This window comes from Gossypium hirsutum, chromosome A12, assembly GCF_007990345.1.
Source record: "Gossypium hirsutum isolate 1008001.06 chromosome A12, Gossypium_hirsutum_v2.1, whole genome shotgun sequence".
In the NCBI taxonomy this organism is placed as follows: domain Eukaryota; kingdom Viridiplantae; phylum Streptophyta; class Magnoliopsida; order Malvales; family Malvaceae; genus Gossypium; species Gossypium hirsutum.
Genome location: NC_053435.1, coordinates 1,959,775 through 1,984,946, shown reverse-complemented (window position 1 = coordinate 1,984,946; position 25,172 = coordinate 1,959,775). Strand labels below are relative to the sequence as shown.

The following is a 25,172-nucleotide window of genomic DNA, read 5'->3' as shown; positions in this document are numbered from 1 at the left end:
TTAGGTGTTTAATTTGGTTGAGTTTCTTGTGTTTTTATCATTCAGTGTATGAATTGGAGCAGAAATGAGTTGATTCCATTGATCTCGAGCTGGAAAGAACGTTACATAACGCTCGAAGGGGGTGATTTCCTAGGAAGGACCCATCACAAGTTAATCACTAAGACAAAACCCGTTTTTCGAGGAACCATTGTTACAAGTTCAACAAGTAGAGGAACCCAATCCTTCATTTAGACCTAGACAAATGGTACAGCATGCACAAAGAGACTATGCTATACCTAACTTAGATGCTATGCAAGGCAATATTAATAGGCAAATGATCAACACCAACAATTTCGAGATTAAGCCGACGATGATCCACTAGAGTAATCTACAGTTCTAAGGTTCAATGAATGAAGATCCTAACCAACATTTTAAGTGCTTCTTAACTCTATATGATACCTTTAGATATAATGGGGGTACTTGATAACGCTACTCATCTTCTTCTCGTCCCTTTTTCATTATGTGATGACGCTTTTATGTGGTTAGATTTGTAATGGGTAGATTCCATCACAAAGTGGGAGGAATTCGTCAACCGATTTCTTACGAATTATTTCCCACTGAGCAAGACGATGAAGCTGAAGATGGACATCACCAACTTTTGGCAGCTAGAGGGGGAATCACTTTATGAGGCATGTGAGTGCTTTAAATTGAGGTTATGTAAGTGTCTTTACCACGACCTACAGGATTGGTTGTAGTTAAAAATCTTTTATAATGGTTTGGATAGAAACTAGTTTAGATGGGATGTCTACGGGGGCATTCATGTCTAAGACATATGTTGAGGATTGCCAACTCATCGAAGATAGAGAAATGAATTCTTATAAATGGTTGACTAATCAATTCATGTATAGAGCTAAACTACCTACTGTGAATGCAACCACCGGTGAAGGTAAGTATAAAAAAATCTTGAAATGCTTAACCAACTCTGATTTAGCTTGAATAGACCTCAGATTCTTGACCAACACCATTTTATGGGAGTCCATGTAGGTGGCGAGAATGAAAATAATATTTAAGGGAATAACCAAGAGGAGAATTATATTGAAGTGAACTATATAGGTAACCTGTATTTGAATACTTATAACCCAGGGTAGTGTGATCATCCTAATCTTAAATGAGGAGGAAACCAATAGGGAACTTCCAATCAAGGGACATGAAATCTTAACCACAGTAGGTGAGCTCATCCATACCAACCTCCACAACCTTTTAAACCCCGAGACAAAAAGAGAAAACCCACCTTTCTGATGAACATTCAGGTGAGCAAGCTGGAAGAAGTGATCCATTCGATGTATGCAATTATGCATCAAATGCAAAGTCAAATGGAGTAAATGCTCGAAATGTTATAAAAAAAAGTCAACACATGCATCCCTAGTAATTTTGAGAATGACCTTAAAAAGGTGGGTAAGGAGCAAGTAAAAGCTATTACTCTTCGTTCAGGAACAATAGTGAGAGACCCGATTAGGCAAGCCAATTTGGTTGTAGATGATAAGTTGGCCGATACCCCAATACCTAATTTGAAATAGTGTCAATAAGGATGAAGAGGATGATAATGAAATTAGAGTAGTTGGCCCTAATTCTAAACAAGTTGATCAATCTAGTATGAGAAAAAAATTCATTTCCAACTAGGTTAGAAGAGACAAAGATAATGTTGAAGTTAGTTTCCATGAAACACATGCAGCAAAAAAGGTGGATATGCAGCTCATGCAGATAAGGAGTTGATCACAAAGCTTAAGTTATCCAGTGGAAATATGAGTTAACCAGATGAAGAACCATGCTACTGTTTCAGTTTTCATAGTTTAGTTTGTTTAGTCCATATTTTGTGTTCTAGTTCATTTTGAACTTAGTTTAGTTTATGTTTGATGTAATTTGATGGTGATAGAGCTGATCACCAGCTTTGTTTATGTTTGCAAGCAAAATCACCTAGTCCCTATGTAACTAGTGGAGTTAGGTAATGTTTAGGTGATGAATTTATTGTTTTTGACCAACCAATGTCTGGTATATGTAACGGCTTTAAGCCTATGTTTCTTTTGAATGAAATCATTAGATTTTCCTTCCATATGCTCCACTTTTCTTTACTTTCTAAATTCTGTTTCTATTCCTGCTTAAAGCTCAAAGCTTGAATTTCAAGCATTTTTCTTTCTTCATTCTTCATCCGGATACATTACATTGCTGTTAAAGTCCAGATTGAAGTTCATACTTCATCCGGATAAAGTGTGTCTAACACCAACAATTGGTATCAAGAGCTCATTTCTTAGTAGACCTGTTCTTGCATACTTTCAAAACGATGGCTTCATCAGGCTTCTCACCAACTGCACCTCTAGTCTTCAGTGGAGAAGGATACCACATTTGGGTGGTTAAGATGAGGACCTATCTCTAAGCATTTGATCTATGGGAGGTGGTCAACTCAGATATTGAACCAGCACCATTGAGAGCAAATCCAACAGTTGCACAGATCAAGCAACATGCTGATGAAAGGACTAAGAGGCACAAAACTATGTCATGTATTCAGAACTGTGTATCAGATGTAATCTTTACAAGGATTATGGCCTGTGAGACAGCAAAGCAAGCCTGGGATAGATTGAAGGAGAAGTTCCAAGGTACTGAAAGAACAAGGCAACAATAGCTTCTAAACTTGAGAAGGGACTATGAGAACTTGAAGATGAAGAAAGAAGAAACTGTCAAGAAGTATTCTGATAGAATCATGGCTATAGTTAACACTATAAGGCTCCTTGGTGAGCAATTTGATGAGGCAAGGATTGTGGAGAAAGTGCTCTCTACCTTACCAGAAAGGTATGAAGCAAAAATTTCCTCCTTAGAGGATTCAAGAGACCTAGCAAGCATCTCCTTAACTGAGCTCATTAATGCCCTCTATGCTTAGGAGCAAAGGAGAGCTAGCAGGATGGAGGAGCACCAAGAGGGTGCTTTCCAAGCTAAGACTAAGTCTGCTTCAAGTTCCCCGGCCTACAAAGGCATGAATGTAATGGCCTAAATTCAAGGTTATCGGAACAATGGTTTCGTAACCATAGATCCGATTTAAAGAGAAATTTATTTCAATATTTTTGCTTGAAAATTTATATGATAGGAAAATCGTATGAAAATATTGATAGGAAAATTTTATCGATTTAGTGATTAGTTAGAAAAAGAAATTATTGAAGAAATTGGGTAAAATAAGGTATCGGGACCTCTATCTCGTAAAACTGAGTCGAAAATAATTTTATAAATATTTATGAAATGTTATTAATGTGGTATTAAAATTTCGTTAGGAAATTTTAATGTTTGGGTAGTCAATTAAATGAAAAGGACTGAATTGTAATAGGTGTAAAAGTTGCTAGAGTGATTAAATAGCTTATTAGTCTAATGATAAAGGATTTAAAAGGCAATTAGACCCAAAAGTTATTTGGGCTGGACGGCAAGGGTATGAAATCAGCAGAAAAATTGATAAATTAAGGGTAAAATTGGAATATTGCAAAATTAACTAAATAAAACTAGGACTAAATAGGAAATATCTAGATTTCTCTTCATTTCTCTTCAATTCCAGAAGCTAAAAACGCCATAGGAGGGTTCTCTAAGCTGTTATTTCATAATTTTTGCACTAAGTGAGTTAATCCTTGCCTTTTTCTTATAATTTTTGTGTTTCTAAGACTTTTACAACTAGGTCCTACTATTAAATTCATTAGTTTTTGATTTCATGGATGAAATTGAAAGTCACCATGGTTGAGTGCTGTAAGTTTATGATGAAATAGAATGAAATTAAAGCTTTAATTTGTTTATGAGATGATTTTATTAGGCAATTTCAATGGAAATTGATTTTTGGGACCTAATTGTGAAAATGTTTGGAATTAAAGTCTATTGCTGAAATTATGATTCCTAAAGGTTGTAAACTAGTTTAAGGTGATAGAATAAAATGTTAATTGAGAAAAATCAGCTCAATTGAGAGGCTAATTGAGTAGGGACAAAATTATTATTTATTAAAAGTTTAAGGGAAAAATGGTAATAAACAGCTTGCACTAATACAGTTTGGACAGCAGCAGTAGACTAACTTTGAAAAATCACCAAAAATTGTAGGAATCGAATTAGAAGATGAAAAAAATATGGAATTAAAGCTTATTGAGTCTAGTTTCTCATAGAAGAAATATTGTAAGCAATAGATTTGTAAATTTTGAGATATAATGAATTTTGTGAGACAAGGTCAGAATGAATTCGGGTTCCCCTGTTTTGACTTTGAAAAATTATAAAAAATTTAATAAAAATAATTAGGGACTTAAATTTATATTTCTAGAATTCTGAATGAGTCTATTTTTAACAGAAACAAACGATAACATAATTTTAATTCTTTATAAAGAGATAATTTATTTTTAGTGAAGAAGGGTCAGAACTATTAGACAACAGAACATGGGTGACTTTGAAGAATAAACTGTACTGATTGGCTAAACCAAAAATTCTTAAAATTTTATGGTAAAAATATATATGAGTCTAGTTTCAGGGAAAATTAACGGATCTTAATTTGGAGTTCCGTAGCTCAATTTATAAATAATTTAGTGACTATGACTCAAGTAGACAACTTTGAATGAACTATAAATAATAGTTGAATTATAGAGAATGTTGCATATGAACATGAAATGTATTAAATTGATAATTAAATTTATTTATTTAGATCCAGAAGATTCAAATACGAAGCTAGATCGAGGAAAGGAAAAAGTTCAGGATTAATAGATTTTTACTGTTTACAAACAAGTATCAAGGTAAGTTCATGTAACTTGAATTATATTCTGAAATGCTTGAGATTGTATGTTATTGATGTGAATATGATTTGAGTGTTCATTGTATGAAAATTAATGAAACACTGATATATTTGATAAAATGGGAAGAAATCCCGGTTGAATGAAAGGAAAATTCGATGGATCTCTGAAAAGGAATTGACGGTAAAAAGGATCTAGCCCGGACTGGTGATCCTATCCTGATATAGCCCTCCCGAAGAATATATGTAAAATGGATTTAGCCCGGACGGGTAATCCGAATTAGGGTCTGAATTTAGCCTGGACTGGTAATTCAGACCCAAGCTCATTAGAGTAATTGCCGTTGCAGGGGATTTAGCCTGGACTGGCAATCCTGACAATACTCTATGAGTTTATATTGCAGGGGATTTAGCCTGGACTGGTAATCCCGCTGCAAGGTTGAGGTTCGCGGGAGTGTGCTCTCTGAAATGGAAATGTGCGCACATGAATATGAATTGACAGACCCGGAATTGTACACTAAAAGTGTACCTCTGAAAATCTATCGAAAATTCTAAGAAATTCAACGGGATAAATATGGAAAAATAACAAGGAAATGGAAATCATGGTATATATTATTGGTACATGGAAATTATTATACTAACTTGAATGTTGAGTTTGTGCATATTAGGGTAATAATGCATTGAATGGATATATGGATGTTTATTGTATTGTATTGAAAATATTAGGTAAGTATAATTCTTGTTACATGAGCTTACTAAGCACAAAGTGCTTACCCCGTTTCCTTTTTCCCTGTTTTGTAGTGTTAAGAGCTTGGAGGTCAGATTTGGTCGGAGACACATCACACTGTCAACCTCAGGATTTCGGTATATAAAGAAACTTTATTTTGTAAATCAATGGCATGTATAAGCTAACAAAGTAAATGTTAACGTGAAATGAACGTAAAGTTAGCCATTAGTATGGTTAACAAACCTGGTTATAGATATGTGATGACGTTATCTTATATAAATGCATGAATCTATCATGAAAATATGTTGAATTGATTTGGTTGATGTGGATTGGTCTCGATTTAATATTACAGGGAAGGTTAGATATTTATAAAAGGGCTATATTGAATATAAAAAAAATTAATTCGTAAACTCCGATAATGCTTCGTACCCTATTCCGGCAATGAATACGGGTAGGGGTATTACAATGAAGACCTCAAAAAATAGGCCTAAGCCTGATGCTGCAAGAGGAAAAGATCAACTCTGCAGATTTTGTAAAGGCCTGGTCATCCAGAGGCCAAATGCTGGTTTAGACCAGATGCTGTATGTTAACATTGCAAAAAGAAGAGGCATGTTGAAAGGGTCTGCAAACAAAAAGGCAGACCTGGCCAGAATCAAGGACAATACAAAAATGCTGAAACTCAAGTGGCTGAAGACAATAGTGACCATGAAGAGAAGGTCTTTGTTGTTTCATGCTCAGCTGGCCAGAAGAAAAGTTCAAAAAGCTGGTTGTTAGACAGTGGCTGCACTAATCACATGTCACCTGATGCAACCATCTTTAAGACTTTGGATAGAAGCTGCAAGACCAAAGTGAAAGTTGGTAATGGACAGTTCATAAAAGTTGAAGGAAAAGGGGATATGCTGATATGCACTCCTACAGGCAATAAAGTCATTCCAAATGTGCTGCTAGTGCCTGAGATTGACAGAAACCTTCTCAGCATTGTTCAATTGCTTAAGAAAGGTTATTCTGTTATGTTCAAAAGTGAAAAATGCCAGATAAGTGATCCAAGTGGATCTAAGTTCATGTCAGTCACTATGACTGATAAATGCTTTGAAGTCAGCTGGCCAAGTGACTTACACTCAGCCTGCATTGCCTCTACAAAAGATTCCAAGCTTTGGCACCAAAGGCTTGGGCATGCCAACTTCAAATCAATGACTCAGATGATCAATGAAGACTTGGTTGAAAACTTCACCAACTCTGTTGAGGAAGAAGAGGTATGTGAGGTCTGTCAATTAGAAAAACAAGCAAGATTGCCCTTTCCTACAAATCAAGCATGGAGAACCTCTGAGAAGCTGTAGCTTGTACACACAGATGTGTGTGGCCCCATGAAGACTGAATCATTGAATGGAAGTAGATACTTCATTTTATTTATTGATGATTACTCTAGGTATTGTTGGGCATACTTTCACCGAAATAAGTATGAAGTACTCTCAATATTCCAGAAATTTAAAGCTACAGCAGAAACTGAAACAGGCTGTAAACTCAAGACCCTTAGGTCTGATAATGGGACAGAGTATACTTCATCCGGATTTAATACCTTTTGTGATGAAGCAGGCATTAAACACCAGCTCATCAACACTTATACACCTCAACAAAATAGTGTAAGAGAAAGGAAGAACATGAGCTTGATGGATATGGCCAGATGTTTACTGTTTGAGAAGAATTTACCCAAGACCATGTGGGCTGAAGTAGTTAATACTGCTGTCTACATTCAGAATAGGCTTCCAACCAAAGCACTTGCTCACAAGACACCTTTTGAGGCCTGGTTCGGGTTCAAGCCATCATTGGCTCATATGAAAGTCTTTAGTTGCCTATGTTACAGCCAAATACCAGTTGTAAAGAGGGATAAGTTGTCCAAAAGAGGTCTTCCTGGTATTTTAGCCAGATATAGTATGGTCAAGAAGGGCTACAAGATCTTAGACCCTTTAATAAACAAAATTCAAGTAAGCAGAGATATGATCTTTGATGAAAAAGGATGCTGGAATTGGGAAAAGAATGAGCCAGAGGCTGTTTCTGAAGAGCTGATAGCTAATCATGCTGAACCTAATCAAGTTAGTCCTGAAATAGACATTGATGGCATGCCAGTCAGAGGCACTAGACCTTTGGCTGAAATTTATGAAAGAGCACAAGTTGCCATATTGGAGCCATGCAGTTTTGAAGAAGCTGAAGCTGATGAAGGATGGAAACAGGCTATGGTTGAAGAAATCAAGATGATTCAGAAGAATCAAACATGGGAGCTAGTTGAAAGATCTACCAACAGAAAGACCATTAGTGTTAAATGGGTCTAGCGAGCCAAACAAAATACTGATGACAGTTTAAACAAGCTGAAAGCCAGACTTGTTGCCAAAGGCTTCAGTCAAAGATATGGCCTGGACTACTTGGAGACTTTTGCACCAGTAGCCAGACTTGACACCATCAGATTGCTAGTTGCTTTAACAGCACAAAAGCAATGGGCCATTCATCAGTTAGATGTCAAGTCTGCATTCCTAAATAACTTCCTTGAAGAAGAGATCTACATTGATCGGCCTTAATGCTTCGTTGTGTCTGGCAAAGAACAAATGGTGTACAGGCTTAAGAAGGCATTGTATGGCCTGAAACAGGCTCCTAGAGCCTGGTATGCTCGAATTGACAGTTACTTGGTCAGTTTGAGATTTAACAAAAGTGTTAGTGAGCCAACACTATATGTCAAGAAGAATCAAGCTGAAATACAGCTTATTGTATCCCTTTATGTCGATGACCTTTTGGTGACTGGAGGAGATCAAGACATGTTGGCTGAATTCAAAGCCAAAATGAAAGACATGTTTGAAATGTCTAACTTGGGGCTAATGACATACTTTTTGGGAATGGAGGTGCGCCAAGCAGAAGGAAAAATCTTCTTGTGACAGAGAACATTTACCTTGAAGGTTTTGTCCAAGTTCTCAATGGAGAATTGTAAGCCAACAAGCACTCCTATTGCTGTTGGAATGAAGCTGTCAAGCCAAGGAGAGCATGAACCAGTCAATGAGTCTATCTACAGGAGCCTAGTTGGTTGCTTGTTATATTTGATAGTAACTATGCCAGATATCTTGTTTGCTGTGAATATGTTATCAAGGTTTATGCATTGCTGTAATGTCCAGCACTTTCAAGCAGCAAAGAAAGTGCTAAGGCACATCAAAGGCACTCTTGACTATGGTGTGTTATTCAACAAAGCTGAAAGTTTGAAGTTGAGAGGCTATACTGATAGTGACTGGGCTAGTTCAAGTGATGATATGAAAAGCACCTCTAGATATGCTTTTACCCTTGGCTCAACCATGTTTTGTTGGAGCTCAAGGATACAATCGATGGTGGCTCAATCAACAGCAGAAGCTGAATATGTTGCAGCTGCCAATGCTATAAATCAAGCCATTTGGTTGAGAAAAATTCTAGCTGATCTTAACCTACACCAAAGGGAGGCAACATAGATCTTTTGTGATAACAAGTGTGCTGTTGTAATTGCAAAGAATCCTCTCTTCCATGGTAGAACGAAGCACTTCAGCCTCAAGTTACATGTGATAAGGGAGATGGAACAAACTCGAGAGGTGGAGCTGATTTATTGCAATTCAGAGGAACAGGTTGCTGATATCTTCACAAAGGCCCTTGGTGTGTCAAAGTTTATAAAACTGAGAAAGCAACTAGGTGTTACAAGCATGGAAACTAAGAAAGAGTGTTGAATTTAGTTCCCATACAACACATGCAGCAACAAAGGTGGATATACAGCTCATGCAGATAAGGAGCTGATCACAAAGCTTAAGTTATCCAGTGGAAATATGAGTTAACCAGATGAAGAACCATGAAGAACCATGCTACTGTTTCAGTTTTCATGGTTTAGTTTGTTTAGTCCATATTTTGAACTTGGTTTAGTTTATGTTTGATGTAATTTGATGGTGATAGAGCTGATCACCAGCTTTGTTTATGTTTACAAGAAAAATCACCTAGTCCCTATGTAACTAGTGAAGTTAGGTAATGTTTAGGTGATGAATTTATTGTTTTTGACCAGCCAATGTCTGGTATATGTAATGGCTTTAAGCCTATGTTTCTTTTGAATGAAATCATTAGATTTTCCTTCTATATGCTCCACTTTTCTTTGCTTTCTAAATTCTGTTTCTATCCCTGCTTAAACTCAAAGCTTGAATTTCAAGTATTTTTCTTTCTTCATTCTTCATCCGGATACATTACATTGCTATTAAAGTCCAAATTAAAGTACATACTTCATCCGGATAAAGTGTGTCTAACACCAACAAATAAATGATGATTAAGAATTTGTAAGTTTTCTAAGTATGTTTAAATCGTTGAAACTCAATCTACCTTTACTTGAATTAATTGAAAAAATGCCAAAGTACACTAAATTCCTTAGAGAAATAATGTTTAGGTACAAGAGGATAGGTTAGGGCGAGAAATAGTTGTGAATGTCGAGTGTAGTGCGATTATTACTAGGAAAATCTTTCCTAAGCTTAAAGATACTAGAAGTTTTACTATACATATAAAGATAGAGGGAGTAAATTTTGGGAAAGCTCTTTGTGATTTAGGAGCTAGCATTAATCTAATTCCTTTTTATATTTATCATAGATTAGGCTTAAGGGAGTTAAGAGATACTTCGATTACTATGCAACTTGCTGATAGATCTTTAATGTATCTTAAAGGTGTGTTAGAGGATGTGTTAGTCAAAGTTAGACAGTTTTTTTTTGGTTAACTTCATTGTGCTAAATTTTGAAGAAGATTTAGAAATTTCCATCTTAGGAAGGCCATATTTGGCTATTTCTAAATCCACCATTGATGTAGGAAAAAAGAGAGCTCATTATGAAAATCGATGATGATGTAGAGGTATTCAAATGTGTTAATTCCTATTCAGAAATGAGAAATTCTTATTATCCTATTAATGCTTGTCATTCACTTAATTCCTCAAATTTTCATCATACTAATAGACTTGATCAATGGTATTTGCAGTAGTTTGAAATTTTAGGTGTACATTTGCAACCATGAGGGAAGAAGCTCAGGAAAGATTTGAAGATTTGGCGGTGCTTAAGGAAGAAGGGACAAATAACTAACTTGTGGAAAAAGTAGAGAAGTTAAGCATATATCACTTATTTGATGGATTCTTATGGGGGCACAGATGATTGGCCAGGAAACATTTTTTAATTATTTGGCAGTTGTGAATATTATTTGAATTTATGGATTTGAATTTGAATTTTTGGATTTTTAATTTTTTCATTTAGGACTAGATTTTATTAATATTTCGTAGAGGTTTTCTGTAAGGGGTTGATGAATTAACATTTGAAGTAAATTGTATCAAAACCATGGTTGGTGTCACAACACATGGGTGTTAGTGTCACGACATTGGCAACAGTTTCGAGTAAAGATTTGTGGATTAAAATAGAATGAATATCGTGACATTAGCATTCCATTGTCGCGACATGAGCGTCAGTTTGAAGTTTGAGACTTCAGGCTAAAATTAGGGTCAATGTTGCGACACCGTGCTATTATAGCTACGACACTATGAGCAGACTGTTTGAGAATGTCGTGACATCAAGACCCTGATGTTGTGACACTTGTAAGATATTGTGAAATACCCATTTTCAAGTTGCGAGCTAGTTCACTTTTAGCATTAAAACCTCTGTTTTAATCATCATTTACTCCATTTATCTCAGTTTTCAAGGTACTTGCTTTATTTGAAACCAGAATAAGTGGAGCAACAATGGATGCTATGATTCGTAGGACAAGTTTTAGGAACTCGTTTCAGGTTGAAGCTTAGGTGGAATATGGATCATATGCAACGATAGCGTTAGCGTGGAAGTTTTATCTATTTCAAGACAAATTATTCAATCTGTGTCGTAGTAGATGGTCTAAAAGTCACAAGAAAGCAATATTGCATGAAAAACAATTGTGTTTTTAATAAACAATGAAGAGGCTTTTTATATAGGCTAACTAATTACATCCAAATAAAACTCTCAAGTCTAATAAAACTCTAATTAATCTAAATAAGAAATAGTTTTAAACTAAACTTTCTTGTTGACTAATAAACATAAAACTTCTAAATAACTTAAAATGCTTAAAAAAATCGTAAAATTCAAAATAAATATATAATAAAATAATAAAACCTAATAAATATAATATTGGACTTATATATAATAACTAAACTTAAAAATCTAACCCAATATGATTTAAACTCAAATTAAAGTCCGAAACTCATAATTTCCTGTAATAATCCAATCCAAAAATTTTACTCGCGCAGCCTTCACTAAAATAGTAATAATTTAAACTCTCTAACTCAAAATCGAGTGATTTAAATTGTAATAATTTAAAGCCTTCACTAAAATAGTAATAATTTAAACTCTCTAACTCAAAATCGAGTGATTTAATATTGTGAAGCTAAAAATAGATGTTCGATCAATATGAAGACATATTGACCTAGAAATGCCTAAATCCCATCCAAAAACTTGTCACAGGTAATTGATTTTTCAAACTTAAAAATTGACACATTTAGTGAATGAAATTTAATAAATTTCACTCCATCTATGTATGTATCACCCATCCCATCTTGCAATTCAATATTATTACCGAATTTTCACGCACCAAAAGATTCAATTTTATTATTGTCAACCATAAATTTATTTTTAAATGTTGGCTTTCCCCTTGCAACATCCACCATTAAGGAGTCCTCATTTCCTTGTGATACTCTATTTCTGTCCTTAAAACTTTTTGGTTGCCCTTTCTAGAACAAAGGGCACAGGGGGATCTTGGATGCTCAAGCACCAAAGACAGAGTCGGCTCTAACATAACGGAACAAATAGTTATAATAAATATCAAAATATGATTAATAGTGTAATTATAAAAATTTAAAAATAAATTAAAATTTAATTATATGATAACTTAGTTTAACTCAAATAATTTAATTCAAATTCCATTTCACTCTTTTAAATCATAAAACCAATGGCCAACTCAAATTTGTTGTTACCCTATTAACCCTAACAGCAGGTAATAGTAATGTATGCAAAGTCAGCAGTTTCTCCGCAACATCTCGCGAAAGAATCAACAGAGCGATGGTCGCCCCCGTAACAACTCAATTGATATTTTAGTATTAAAAAACTGAAGAGTCGGCAGACAAAGGTAATTAAAAAATGTTAAACTTCTAAAAACCACCCAAATCACGCTAAACCACGTGAACGGTGAACTCCATCTTTCAAGTATTCCTCGCCAAGTGTCCTGGACGCGTCCACATTTCCCAATCTTGTACGTACGTGGACCAATCACATCAAAGAAACTGATCGGATCTCATCGCCTTACTCTCGTCCACTAATTATGGTATCTACCCGTTTTAGCACAGCCGTTGTTTTGATCTCCTCGCCACGTTTCATCTTTACCATCTCCTTCCTTTACGTTTTAGCCTTTTGAAAATAGTTAATTAAATTATTATTTTATTTCCATTCACAGAAAAAACAAACAAATTATAAATTTAAAAAAATCGAGTGCTTACTTTGTTCAATTGTTCTCCAGAACCTACTGGAAATCACATCTTTTGAATTTAGGGTAAAAAAGAGAGAGCTGGCTTTGTTAACTGGTGAATAGCTTTTACTGTGGATTTCGTAGCCTTCATTTTACGGTGAAGTTTTACGTTTATTGCGGGAAAAAGAAATTTGTTTTTTTCTTTTGTTTTTTCATTGGAGTAGTTGATCTTCAGGTGATAATTGTCTGCTTCAGACGAGTCTTCTGTTAAGAGATCGTTGATGTTTTATATTTCGTTGAAATTTGATTTTATTGTTGATTCCTTTAGATTTGGCTTTTCTTGTAGATGTGTATTTTTGTTTGGTTGCTGAGAAAGTGCAGGAAATGAAACGGAATTTTATATATTTTTAAACTAAAAGCTAAGGTAAATCTGATTCTTATAGCGTTTACATTATTATCTTTTTTTCTGTTAATAAAATTAGAATTTTTATTTTCTGAATTCGTCTGTGGTTTAAGGAAAAGTTCGTTATGGAAATAGATTTACACGAAACATAATGAATTTGAAAAATACTAGATTACTGTGTATATTCAATGCTATAAGGGATGCAGATTGAAGAAAATTACTCTTTTTTCTTCTTATTTGTATCCGTAGCTTTTAGATTTTAAACTTGATCATGATTGAAAATTTTGAGTTGGTTTAATTTCTGCTGAAGGGTTTTCCTAATTTGTTATAATTATTCTGTTTTCTTCGTCAGAAAGCTAAACCGGACATAATTCTCTGCTATAAACATGACAGCGGATCAAAAGGTTGAATTTGTGTTTAGTGGTGGCTAAGGATCTTTGAGGAATGACTGACTTGTGCATGTTTGAGGTAAGTTTCTTGAAATTATTTTTTAAGTTTATTCAGTTTACTTTCATGTTTAATTGTACACCATGCCAATAAAGCTTGTGCGGGATGCCATAATTTGAGCTTCTTGATTCAACTTGAGATATGGTTGTACTTTCAGTTGCCCACTAGATTTCACATGTCAATAGAACTTGCAAGTTTCAAGTTGTTTAATGTGGATTAGTGCCTCTTTTGTTATGATAGTAGTAGTGGTATTTATTGAAAAATCGAGGATGTGACGGATTTGAAGCTTTTAGGCTCCTTTGTTTCAGGGTTTTCTGTTGGCAATTGACGTTGTTGATAATTTGGGATTTCAGGGTTCAGTGTGATCCCTTATTTGTTGGAGCAGGCTAGGTTTAAGTTCTAGTTTGATATTTATATTCTGTCAGTGATGGAGCTATTTTATATGTTTATGTTATAACCATCAATGGACTTCAACCCGACATGGTTTTATTGTTTTATTTCATGGTGCTTGTCAAGGATTGAAGCTAAGCTTATTAGTTAGAGATTAATAGCATTGTACTGAAAAATGGAACCTTTATACTAATTTCTTCTTTAGAGTGTTGTTTTAGCAAATGTTTTATTCACTTTAAGGACTAGATATGCCAATATTAGATTGTTTTATAATACCAATTTTTGTTGCAATAAAGCTATTATCTAATTTAATGGTTAAAACCTGGGGGTTGAAGTGTGCAAGAATGGGTTCAAGCATAATGTGGCTACTTACCAAAAATTACTTAGGAATAGGATTTAATCTGATTGGCTCATAACTGGATGGCTATTCTTTGAAACATTGTTTTTTCAGATTTGCTCTGAGGCTTTTTAGTTACCTTAATGTTTTTGGTTGCATTACCATTAAGAAATGTTTGTTCCATCTAAGGGATGTATATCTATTGTTCAAAATTATTAAATTTCATGTTCTTTATTTTAGTTTCCTTTGATGAAGAATTACTGATTGACTAAACCTGACTAATTCATGTTACAGCTTGTAGATAATGTTTGGGATGAATTTGGTGCTAGTAATGATCATATAGTGCCTCATACTGTTGATGCATATGGATCTCAGTTCGAAGTTCAAGGTGATAGTAGAAAAAAACCACGACATGAAGTGATTGAAGTTAGTAGGACTTCTGAGGATATGACTAAATATAGTATTGTGGGGGAGAAGGAAAAAGGCATACATACTTTGACCAAAAACAGAATGTTAGAGAAGGGTCTGTGGTCTCACAGTCCTGATGGTATGTTTCGCACTGCCGGTGATAATGAATCAATCAAAGAAGTAACAAGCTTGGCTTCTGATGATCCAAGGTTGTCCAACTATGGTCTAAAAACTGTCAATATAGATTCAGTGGGGAGTGAGTTTTATTCTGATGATTCTATCTTGGTTGATAAGTGTGCTACAGAGGACAATAATGTTTACCGTTTTCCACTAAATCACATATCCAAAGCTGATGATGATCTCAGCTTTTTTAATAATAGGAATGAAGACAAAGAAAACAGTGATCTTTTATATTATGGCTGGGGAGACATCGGCAATTTTGAGGATGTTGACAGGATGTTCAGGTAGTTTATAAAATCCCATTATTAATTATTTTTCATGTTATCCTCTAATATGCAACATCTGATATGTAGCTTGAGTAGTACCTCCCTTGTTTGAGTACCAAAATTCATACATCTATTGGTATCAACATATATGTACCTGCACCTTATATGTTTGCATGTGTATATTTAGGTTTACAGAGTATTATTAATACTTATTCATTCCTATTTTTCTGGAAGGAGTTGTGATTCAACATTTGGGTTAGGGAGTCTCAGTAATGAAGATGATTTGTGCTGGTTTTCATCTTCACAAGTGACTGAAAGTTGTCAGGATGCATTGAAGGCAGATACTAAACTTAATAATCTATTAGAGCATTGTGCAAGTTCAAGACCAGACAGTGCAGCTTCTGCAACAATTGGTTCCAGCAAGAAAACTGTATGTCTAAGTGACGGAATAAGTTCCCTTAATGTGAAAGGTGATAACGCTGGTGTAGCTCACATGTCCTATTTAAATGTATTCAATGAAGAACCTGAAACTAAGGATGAGTTGACACCCAATGAACAGCAGGTTAGTAAGCTGTTCCTTGCTTCTAAATTTTACCTCTCTGTTGATTTTTATTTTAATTTCACATTGTGATATCTAGCTTTTAGATATGTAGATATCTAGCTTTTAGCACTTTTGGCAGCTAGAACTCGTCTTCCTCCAAAAACCTTCTAGGCACTTCCCTTTCTGAATATAAATTGCATTCTACAAAGATTAGTAGAAATATGACTATGGTGGGACTTTGAAGGAAAATGCAGCCTGCTATCATCCAAGAATTATATCTTCTTTATAGTGCATGTTCATGATTGATATAAAAGGTCCAATTTATAGTTAGATAATGATCAACATACTCCACTCTTGAGCTGGTTTCAGAGGAAAGATTCTTCTCTATAGATTTTCCTTGACATATTGTTGACGTGTTGATTTTTTTTTCCAAATTACAGATCAGTCCAAAAAAGCAGTCAAAGCAACTGAGTGCATCAGGAGAGAGAAAAGATCAACATCTGGAAAATGGTGGTTCCTTTAACCAATATGGTAATATCAAGCACTCTGCAGATGTGAAGCACACCTTTACTGATTCATCCTGTCAATTCTTTTCCTCATCAGACCTTCAGCAGCACAAACAAAACATTGGACCTGATTCTGTGAGTTGCGTACAGACAAACATTCCTTATATGCATCTCAACTATAGCAGTCCTTTGGATCAGCTTTTAGGTTGTCGAACTTTTTCCAGTATCAAATCTGAAAATAATGGTTACCCTTCTTCGACAAACGAGTCATCTTATGCTTCAGATCAGGTGCAGTCTATAGAAAGCTCTAGTGAGCCTTCATTTGGGGGTCCTGCCATTATAATGAATGAGAAGAGAGAAAAGCTACATTACCAGCAAAATAAACTAGCCCCACTGAAAAAGAATGTCAAACATGCAAAAGTGGGTAGTAAGATGGCATTTTATGATCCAGTTACTGTTCAAAAGCAGGTCCGTCAATCTGAACAAGATGAAGGTCATAGTGAAGTTGAAGCAGTTAGTGTAGGGAAGCTGACACAATTAGATTCTTCAAATGATCAGCTAAGCTCTTGTATGAGCTCTGTGTTGGATGAAGTCTCACTAGAAACATCTAGTTTTTGGCAGCTTCAACAAGTCATGGAAAAGGTATCATAGATGGAAAGATTTTGTGATCACATGTTCTTTTTGGCAGTTAATAAACACTGTAATTGATCAAGTTAAACTACTTGGATTTTTCAGTTGGATATCCGGACAAAATTGTGCATACGGGATAGTTTGTATCGTTTGGCTAGGAGTGCTGAACAAAGGCATAATTGCACAAATACGAAAGGTGGCATCAAAGAGGAAAAAGATGAAGCTGGTTCATTTGTGGCCAATGAAACAAACAAGTATGTAGTTGTTGCTTGAAAGTGAATTTCTTAGTACCTTTTACATTGCACTGTCGCTAATAAGGTACATAATGATGATGTGGAAGTCAACACTTGAAACCTATGGTGGGTAGAAATATTTTTGAATTGTTTATATATTTGGCTTCCTGGAGATCAGGGCCAATCCAACTAGCTTGTCCCAAAATCGTTATATTAATAAAATAAAGGCACTCATAATTTTGAATTTTGAACCATAGTGTAAATGTCGGATAAATATGGGTTTGCTGAATTTTTCTAAAGCCTTTTGATGTGCTTGTATGGTATTTAGAATGTTGCATTTCTGTACTCATGTCCAGATATGCGGATATGCGTTAGTATTAGATATCCCTTTGGAAAAGCCGTAAGGTGGGAATTTATTTGCAATTTGAGCATATATTGATTAAAGTCTTCTTCCACTTACAAGCCTCCTTTCTGCTACTAGTTTTGTGAATAAAGAAATTAATAGAGGTAAATACAGCGATGGTCGGTTTGGCTGTACCAAACTTTAAACTGCATGTTGCATCTTTTGAGTGTCATGTGTGTATATTTGTTCCTTAATTTTTATTTAATCCTGTCTTCCAATCAGTTATTCTTGTAATTCTAAATATTGGGTTCTTTCCAGGTGCACGCGATTTATGGATATGGAAACTGGCACAAACCCTATAGATAGATCCATAGCACACTTGTTATTTCACAGGCCTTCAGGTCCATCTCTAAACCATACTACCGATAATGCGTTTAAGCCTCAGGGCTTGGTAAGCATATATGCTTTATCACATGTTCTTAAAGTTGAAGAAATTTCATGTTTCATTTCATAACCTCAAAGCCTTTAATGAATAGCAGATTCATGGCTCCATCATGTGATATGCTGAAAACACAACGCATCGTGGACAACAACAAAAGCAGATAACCACGAATTTGTTAACATCAGTGTTAACTCCTTTTAGAGTATATAGTTTTTTTTTTTTTTAATTTATGGTGGTGTAAAATGGTCCTCGTAAGGCCTTCAACATAAAATGCAGTTTGGTTTAACATGGATGTAGTTTGTGGTGTTGTAAATGGTAATGGTTTGTGACCCTTTTTATCTGTCACTAATACGTCAGTTTGCTTTTCTCAAACTATTCAGCGTGGATGATGACAATGAATTCTTTTTCATGCTATCATTTAATCATCCAGAATGACTGGTTGTAGACTTTTTTATTTTTACTATCCAGAAGATGCTTTTGGATCAATTTAAGCCTCTGTTTACAGCCATTGCCAAATGTCAGATATCAATTGTGTTCAGCTGGCACTGTTTTTGTTCAAAGCCTGAAACGCCTCCATAATGTTGTGCGCCACACAATTAATCTGATTCGCGGCTCCAATTGGATTGAAAAAAATTGCCATTTTTTGCATTTCCATATGGTCCCAAGTCCTGATGCTTCCGAGTTTGTCTTGTCTCATTATGGATTTCTAATGTAATCCAGTTTTTTAATCAACGCATTATCCCAACTTTCAACACGGAAATTCAGACCATGCAGTCTTTGCGAAATTACAATCTCTAAGGAGGTGATCCATTGTTTACAAATCTATATTTGACATCTGTCTTAGCTCCATGGATTTTCTTTTGAGGTTTTTGCCTAAACATTAACCATAAAAAGACACATACCTTAAAAGGGTTCTTCATTCTCCATAGAAGCCTGAGGCATTGAATCCCATACCAGTTGTGCCAAATGTGTTGGAAAGCATTTTTAACATAAAATCAACTTGAGGAATTAATTTCCACACAAATAGGTCAACACCCTGGAAAAGGAAGAAACTCTTTTTTGTCCATTGTTTACGCTGGTCCTCGCCCAACCCGTTGAATGAGCTGATAATTCAATGTTTGTTGTTTAGTATGTATAAAATTGGTAAGGCTTCTTAAGCCAAGTTGATTTTGCGGATCGCTTGCTGTAAGATAGATGATTGACACTATTGAAAACAGGTTTACCTTTCCATATTTGGATCTTTATGCCCTCTTTACATACATCTCACTATCGGATTAAACCCGTTCACACTCGTGTCTAAAGCTTTTTTTTTTCATAGAGCATTTACCCAAAGCTATTTGTTGGGCTAAACCAAGGTTCGGTGAAGATTCGTTAGGTTTTCTTCTCTCGTAATGCTGTTAAACCCTCGCAAACTTAGGTTCTTTTGAGATCGATTTGCATAACGTGTCTTAAGTATATATATGTATTTTTTGTTGACCTAAATTATATTCCTATAAAAGACATTTAAGAATGTGATCAGCTCTATTAATTGTGTATTCGGCACCTTAAAAGCAAGATAGCAAGTAGATGAGAGCAAAGGAAGATATTAATTTGATAAGTGCATGTCTTCCACCTTGGGATGCACATAAGGACTTTCAAGTTTCTAATTTCAATTGCAATTTTCAAGGATTGGTAGAAAGAACAACCGTTTATTATAAATTTTCCCCCTTTCGTATACCTAAATATTTGTCTGGTTGGGTAGTTTTTACGTCAAGGATACTTGCCATCCACCTTCCACGCTTGTCATAAAGGTCTGAAGAATAATTTAGACTCGTTCGAGTCACTTGACAATCTAGATGACTCACAATATTGAGCAAGTGTTCCTTCGAGTGCTCTACAGGAATGTATGTTGCATTGAAGAAGAGGTAGCAGTCATCTGCGAATAGTAAGCGAGAGACTAGGGACAAGTTGTTATTTCTATTTTGTTCATTTTTTGATCTCCTCAACTTTCATTAACATTAGTGATAACACATTTTTGGCATAGGAGAAATGAACAAAGAGATGAAGGATCAACTTGTCTTAGTCCTCGTCTGAAAATGATTTTGTAGGGCTACCATTCAATAGGACCTAATATGAAACCGTGTTGGCGCATGAAAAATGATTTGACACTATCGCCCATTGGAGTCTATCAATTCCACAACAACAAAGTTTTAGCTAACACGATCATGTCTTACACATACAAGGTGCCCAATATCTTTTCTTTTTCTCTAAGGAATAGTATGGATAATCTTGTTGCCCAAAATTATATTATCAAATATATTTCTCCTATGCACAGATGCATTTGGTAAGGGATGGTTGTATCTTGCATGATTAGTTTAAGACGATTAAAGCTTCCACCCAAATCTTGTAGGCAACACTGCTAAGGCTAATTGGCTGGAAATCAAAGATTCTTTGCAGTATTTGTTAAACTCTTTCAACATAAATCATATATTGAGAAATCTCAGGTAAGCTTGTGTCATTAAAAGTTGGTAAAAGAAACCTGATTCTATAATTAAATTTAAGGGTTAGTTGTATCTAAACTATGGTCAAACTTATAAATGTATAGATCAAATTTAAAAAAAAAAGTATGTATAGATTAGATGTCAAATTCAAGCATCTAACATGTATTTAATGTAAAAGTTAGATGGAATCTAACAAGGATATAATGCTACATTTGAAAGACTACTATAGGAAGATTTAGTTTTTGGTTTTTGATCATCAAATTGAGCAGTTACCTTGATTGATGTGAAAGAGTCCTTTTCTAGGCTCTAGCTCTTGTGGTAATAGAGACGTGTCTATTGTCTTGAAACAACAAAAGTGTGAAAATTCTTATGTTGACTTGCTGGACATAATCATCATGGACATAGAAAAGATCCCATCTTTATCCATGAGTGAATAATGTTAAAAAAATATGGATCTTACTTATATAATAAATATAATTACATGTTTTTATTTACTATCATAAAATATTAGTCTAAATTAAAAATAATCTAATTTAGTTAAATTTTTTCGGGTTTTAGTTAATAAATAAAATATGGGTTAAATATGTGTATATATTCTCATAACTAATTTCTAATTGATGATGGACTGATTAAAAATTAAGACTAATGTGAAAAAATTATATATTAGGGTTATGGTCCTTAAATTACATATACGTAATTTTTTTGATATCCCATCTTCAGAAAATAGAGAGCCACCTTCTCTAAATTGCTTATTAAGACCCGAAGATTTCAAGATATCAATGGATTTAGGTACGCTTCAACATCTAGTTTTGTTCTTGATAATTTGACATGATAGATCCTAGTTTATTAAGTTTTGTATAAAGAGTTTTACTATTATAACAAGTTGCATCAAAGCCTCGTTATGTCGAATCATTGACAATGAATTAATTCTCTATTATTTTTGGATTGATTCGTTTTTCAAATTTTATAGATTTAATATTTCCATTATATATATGTTGATGTTTGAAGATCTATATTAAAGCATTTAGATTTTGATTATTTTAAATTTTTAGGATTTTGATATTTAATTTTTAACTTTGATGGATTTTGCAGGTGTGTGCTTTAATTTAGATTGGGCAATCAAATACAAGTGATGTCGGTTGAATTCTATTACTTCATTGATTATTCGACAATTGAGAATTCAAGATTAACAAATTTTTAGTTTTATTTGGTAATTGTAAATGGATTAGTATAATTAATGCATACCATGGTGTATTTATAGGTAAATTTATTTTGTGCATTAAAAAAAAATGTTTTGGCACATCTCAATTTTATTGATAAGAATTGCTATAATGTGTTATTGCATTATTTGTTCGATTCAAATTTTAATTGATTTAAATGATTAATATTTAATGTTTTCATGTGTATATTAATGTTTTATGAAATATATTATTATATTTTCAAATAGAATTTAATAAGGTGGTTAGGTTTAAATCAATTAAAGATTTTAGTTTGATTTCCAATAATGGATTCATGGTTGAACATTTTTATTTTCAGTTAGAAAACCTAAATCATATAGGTTTCTCGTGGTTTTAAAACATTATTAATTGATGGATTAAATTAAAACAAAATGGACTTGGATTTGTGAAATCATTACTTTATTATATGTTTAGTTTTAATAATTGCGGTGTTTTTTTTCATGTTTTTTTGTTATTATAGTTATGAAATTATTATAGTTTTTTATGGTAATTATGAAGTTATTATATTAAAATTACATATTTAATGAATGATAATTACCCTTATCGTAATATCAATATGTTTATCATTCTATTGATTTTTCATGTATTCAGACTTTGACTTGAATCGTGACAGATTTTATATATATATTATGCATTCTTTGTTAAAAAGATAAAATATATTCATGATTTGTTTTTTTATTATGTTTGAATTTGGGGATATATTTGCTGTTAGTCCATTAGACATTTTTCATGAATTGATATTGAATTGATGTAAATAAATGATTCTTGAATTTCCGCATAACTCAGGGAAGATTTACCGATTCATATTTTGTTAGTTTTATAAAGTAACGATTTTTAGATTGATTGCATGCTTCTAGTTTGGTTTTAGTCGACTATTAAAATTTTTTAAAGAAATCTCAAACACATATATTTTGAATATATATAGAGGGAGAATTTTTCTCTATAGAGAATTGCCAATTTATGTTTCGGTAATTTTATTATATGTTTAGGTTGAATGCACGTTAAACCTTATTGATTGAAGTTGTTATCTTTTTTTTTTATATGAATATATATTTAATTTTTGGGTGTTTTGATATTACATGTTTAAAGAATTTGGGTTTAAGTTTGGTTTTATAAAATCTGATTTTGAATTTTAATCGTAAAAATTTTGATGGCCACTTGTTTAAGTATTAAAAAAAAGTCAAAGATTAATGTTTTCGGTTTTTTTTCTTACGATATTTAGGCAACTTTATTTTAGGTTATTTCAGAAACGGTAGTGCAATAAAAAATTTTAGTTTTGACCTTTGACTATTGAGTAATTTTTACATTTGAATATTGGTATGTTAATATGTATTTTAAAATAACTTAATCAAAGCAATAAGTCACCAAAGTGACCTTTGTTGTGAAAAATTATTTTATTTTAAAATATAACAGGTTGTGTGCATGTAATTTAAGTTAACTTAATATTGATTGGCCTAAAGGAAGGTTAATATTTAACAAAATTACAAGTACAACCCTGTTAATAAACATGTGACGATTATTTAGTTTTGCATGTGAGTAATAAATCGTCCCAAAGGAAGATTTATTATTTGACATGATCTTATTGTCAATGTTCGATTACTACACCAAGATATCACTTATAAGTTCATGTTTTGTCTAAAGATGAAATGTTAATAGAGTGTCCGATATTTTGAGATGGGGTTTAACTTTATTCAAATTATTTTGATTTAAATTTAAAGTATTATGTGAGCTTATTTTGTTTTATTCAGCTACTATTGTACCTACTAATATCATTGCAAGCATTGAAACACTCAGGGGATAAGAGCCATAACTTATGTTCTTATCCTAGGTCTAGTATAAATAGCAGATAAAATCCATTGAGAATCATTGTCATTTACCTTAACGATGGTGTGGATCTTCTACTCAGTATCACATAGGTGCTTGATAGAGACAATAGCCAAGAGCCAAAGAAGCCAAATGCCACCCTTGCGACCATCAGTAGTGGTATCTTTCCATCCATCAAAAGGCAATCTATTCACAACTGCTGAAACTCTAGCCGCTCGCATATTCATTTTAGTTATTATCATAATTTAAGGGTTATGGATTCTAACCAGTTCACGTACCGTTGGGATGAAATCATGACGATTCGTTCCCCTACAATTCCATATCAAGACTGACATGGGTTAAGTGTGGGGAGGGAGTTCTAGATACCTGTCAAATCTTATTAAATCGGTTTTTTTATTAAAATAATCTATCAAATTTAATTAAGTACCAAAATGACTCACCTTTTTAATTAAACATCAAAATAATTTGAAATTTACAGTAAAAGTTGATGGAGCCAAATTATATGGCGCTACCAACTTGTCACGCCAGCAGAGAGCACAAAAAATTAATTTTTTGGTGGAGCCATATAGAATGACACTACCTGTATAAATACCAGAAAAATATTGAAATTTTTGAAAACATGGGAGGACTTCAAAAAAATTAATCAATTTATGGTGGAGCCAATTAATACGGCGCCACCAGATTTCCCTGCCATGTCAGTTTCCCTTTTTTTTTTTACTTTTTTACTTTTTTGACTTTTGCTTTTTTATTATTTTTTGCCTTTTACCTTTATTTATTTTATTTTATTTTATTTATTATTATTAACTTTAAAAAATTTAAAATATATATTTAAAATAATTTATTAATATATATATTTTTAAATTTTAAATATATATTTTGAAATTACTTTTTAAATTTTAAATATTATTTTAAATTAAAAATAAAAATTTATTTAAATTTTCTGGTAGAGTCAACTTAAATGGTGTCAGTGTACACCAGAGTACACTGACACCATCTTTCAATTTTTTTAATTTTTTTTATTTTTTTAAATTTTTTATTGTCTTTTTCTTTAAATTTTTTACTTTTTTTAAGTTTTATATTTTTTCTTATTTTATTTTGTTTGTTTATTTATTTATTTATTTTTTGTTATTAATTTTAAAAAATTTAAAATTTATATTTGAAATGTTTTATAATATATATTTTTAAAAAATTTTAAATATTATTTTAAATTATATTTTAAAATTTTGAATATTATTTTTTAAACATTAAATATATATTTTTAATAATATAAAATATTTAAATATTTTAAAGATATGATCTTTCAAATTTATTATTAGTTTTTTAATATTTTAAATATTATTTAATTTGTTTTATAATATTTTAAATTATGATTTTTGAATTATTTTTAAAAATATTCAGTTTTTTAATTAAAATAACCCCAAAAATTTAATTAATTATCAAAATGACCCTTTTTTTAATTTGGCTCCACCAACTTTTACTGTAGATTTCAGGTCACTTTCGTGTTTAATTAAA

General features: G+C 33.1%; 1 protein-coding gene across 10 annotated transcripts; it reads left to right on the top strand.

The window, feature by feature from the left end:
- The first annotated feature begins 12,899 nt into the window (after positions 1 to 12,899).
- LOC107929483 (protein LNK1) lies at positions 12,900 to 18,532 on the top strand. Of its 10 annotated transcripts, XM_041082423.1 has the most exons (10): positions 12,923 to 13,149; positions 13,339 to 13,416; positions 13,748 to 13,863; positions 14,864 to 15,441; positions 15,658 to 15,985; positions 16,405 to 16,474; positions 16,568 to 17,112; positions 17,206 to 17,354; positions 17,995 to 18,127; positions 18,213 to 18,532. In XM_041082423.1, exons 3-10 carry the CDS (start codon positions 13,840 to 13,842, stop codon positions 18,234 to 18,236), a joined length of 1,851 nt encoding a protein of 616 aa, XP_040938357.1. In that variant the 5' UTR covers positions 12,923 to 13,149; positions 13,339 to 13,416; positions 13,748 to 13,839; the 3' UTR covers positions 18,237 to 18,532. The 10 variants fall into 10 exon arrangements, with proteins under 10 accessions (XP_016716451.2, XP_016716429.2, XP_040938355.1 ...); XM_016860962.2 differs by having other exon boundaries at positions 12,900 to 13,149; positions 16,405 to 17,112; positions 18,216 to 18,532; XM_016860940.2 differs by having other exon boundaries at positions 12,921 to 13,107; positions 16,405 to 17,112.
- Positions 18,533 to 25,172: the final 6,640 nt, after the last annotated feature.

What these genes read in the sequence shown, in the direction of transcription:
- LOC107929483 (XM_016860940.2), top strand. Translation starts at nt 13,840, where the DNA reads ATGACTGACTTGTGCATGTTTGAG. An exon ending in GATGTTGACAGGATGTTCAG is followed by an intron (nt 15,442 to 15,657) that starts GTAGTTTATAAA and finishes TTTTTCTGGAAG; the next exon opens with GAGTTGTGATTCAACATTTG. An exon ending in TTCAACAAGTCATGGAAAAG is followed by an intron (nt 17,113 to 17,205) that starts GTATCATAGATG and finishes TGGATTTTTCAG; the next exon opens with TTGGATATCCGGACAAAATT.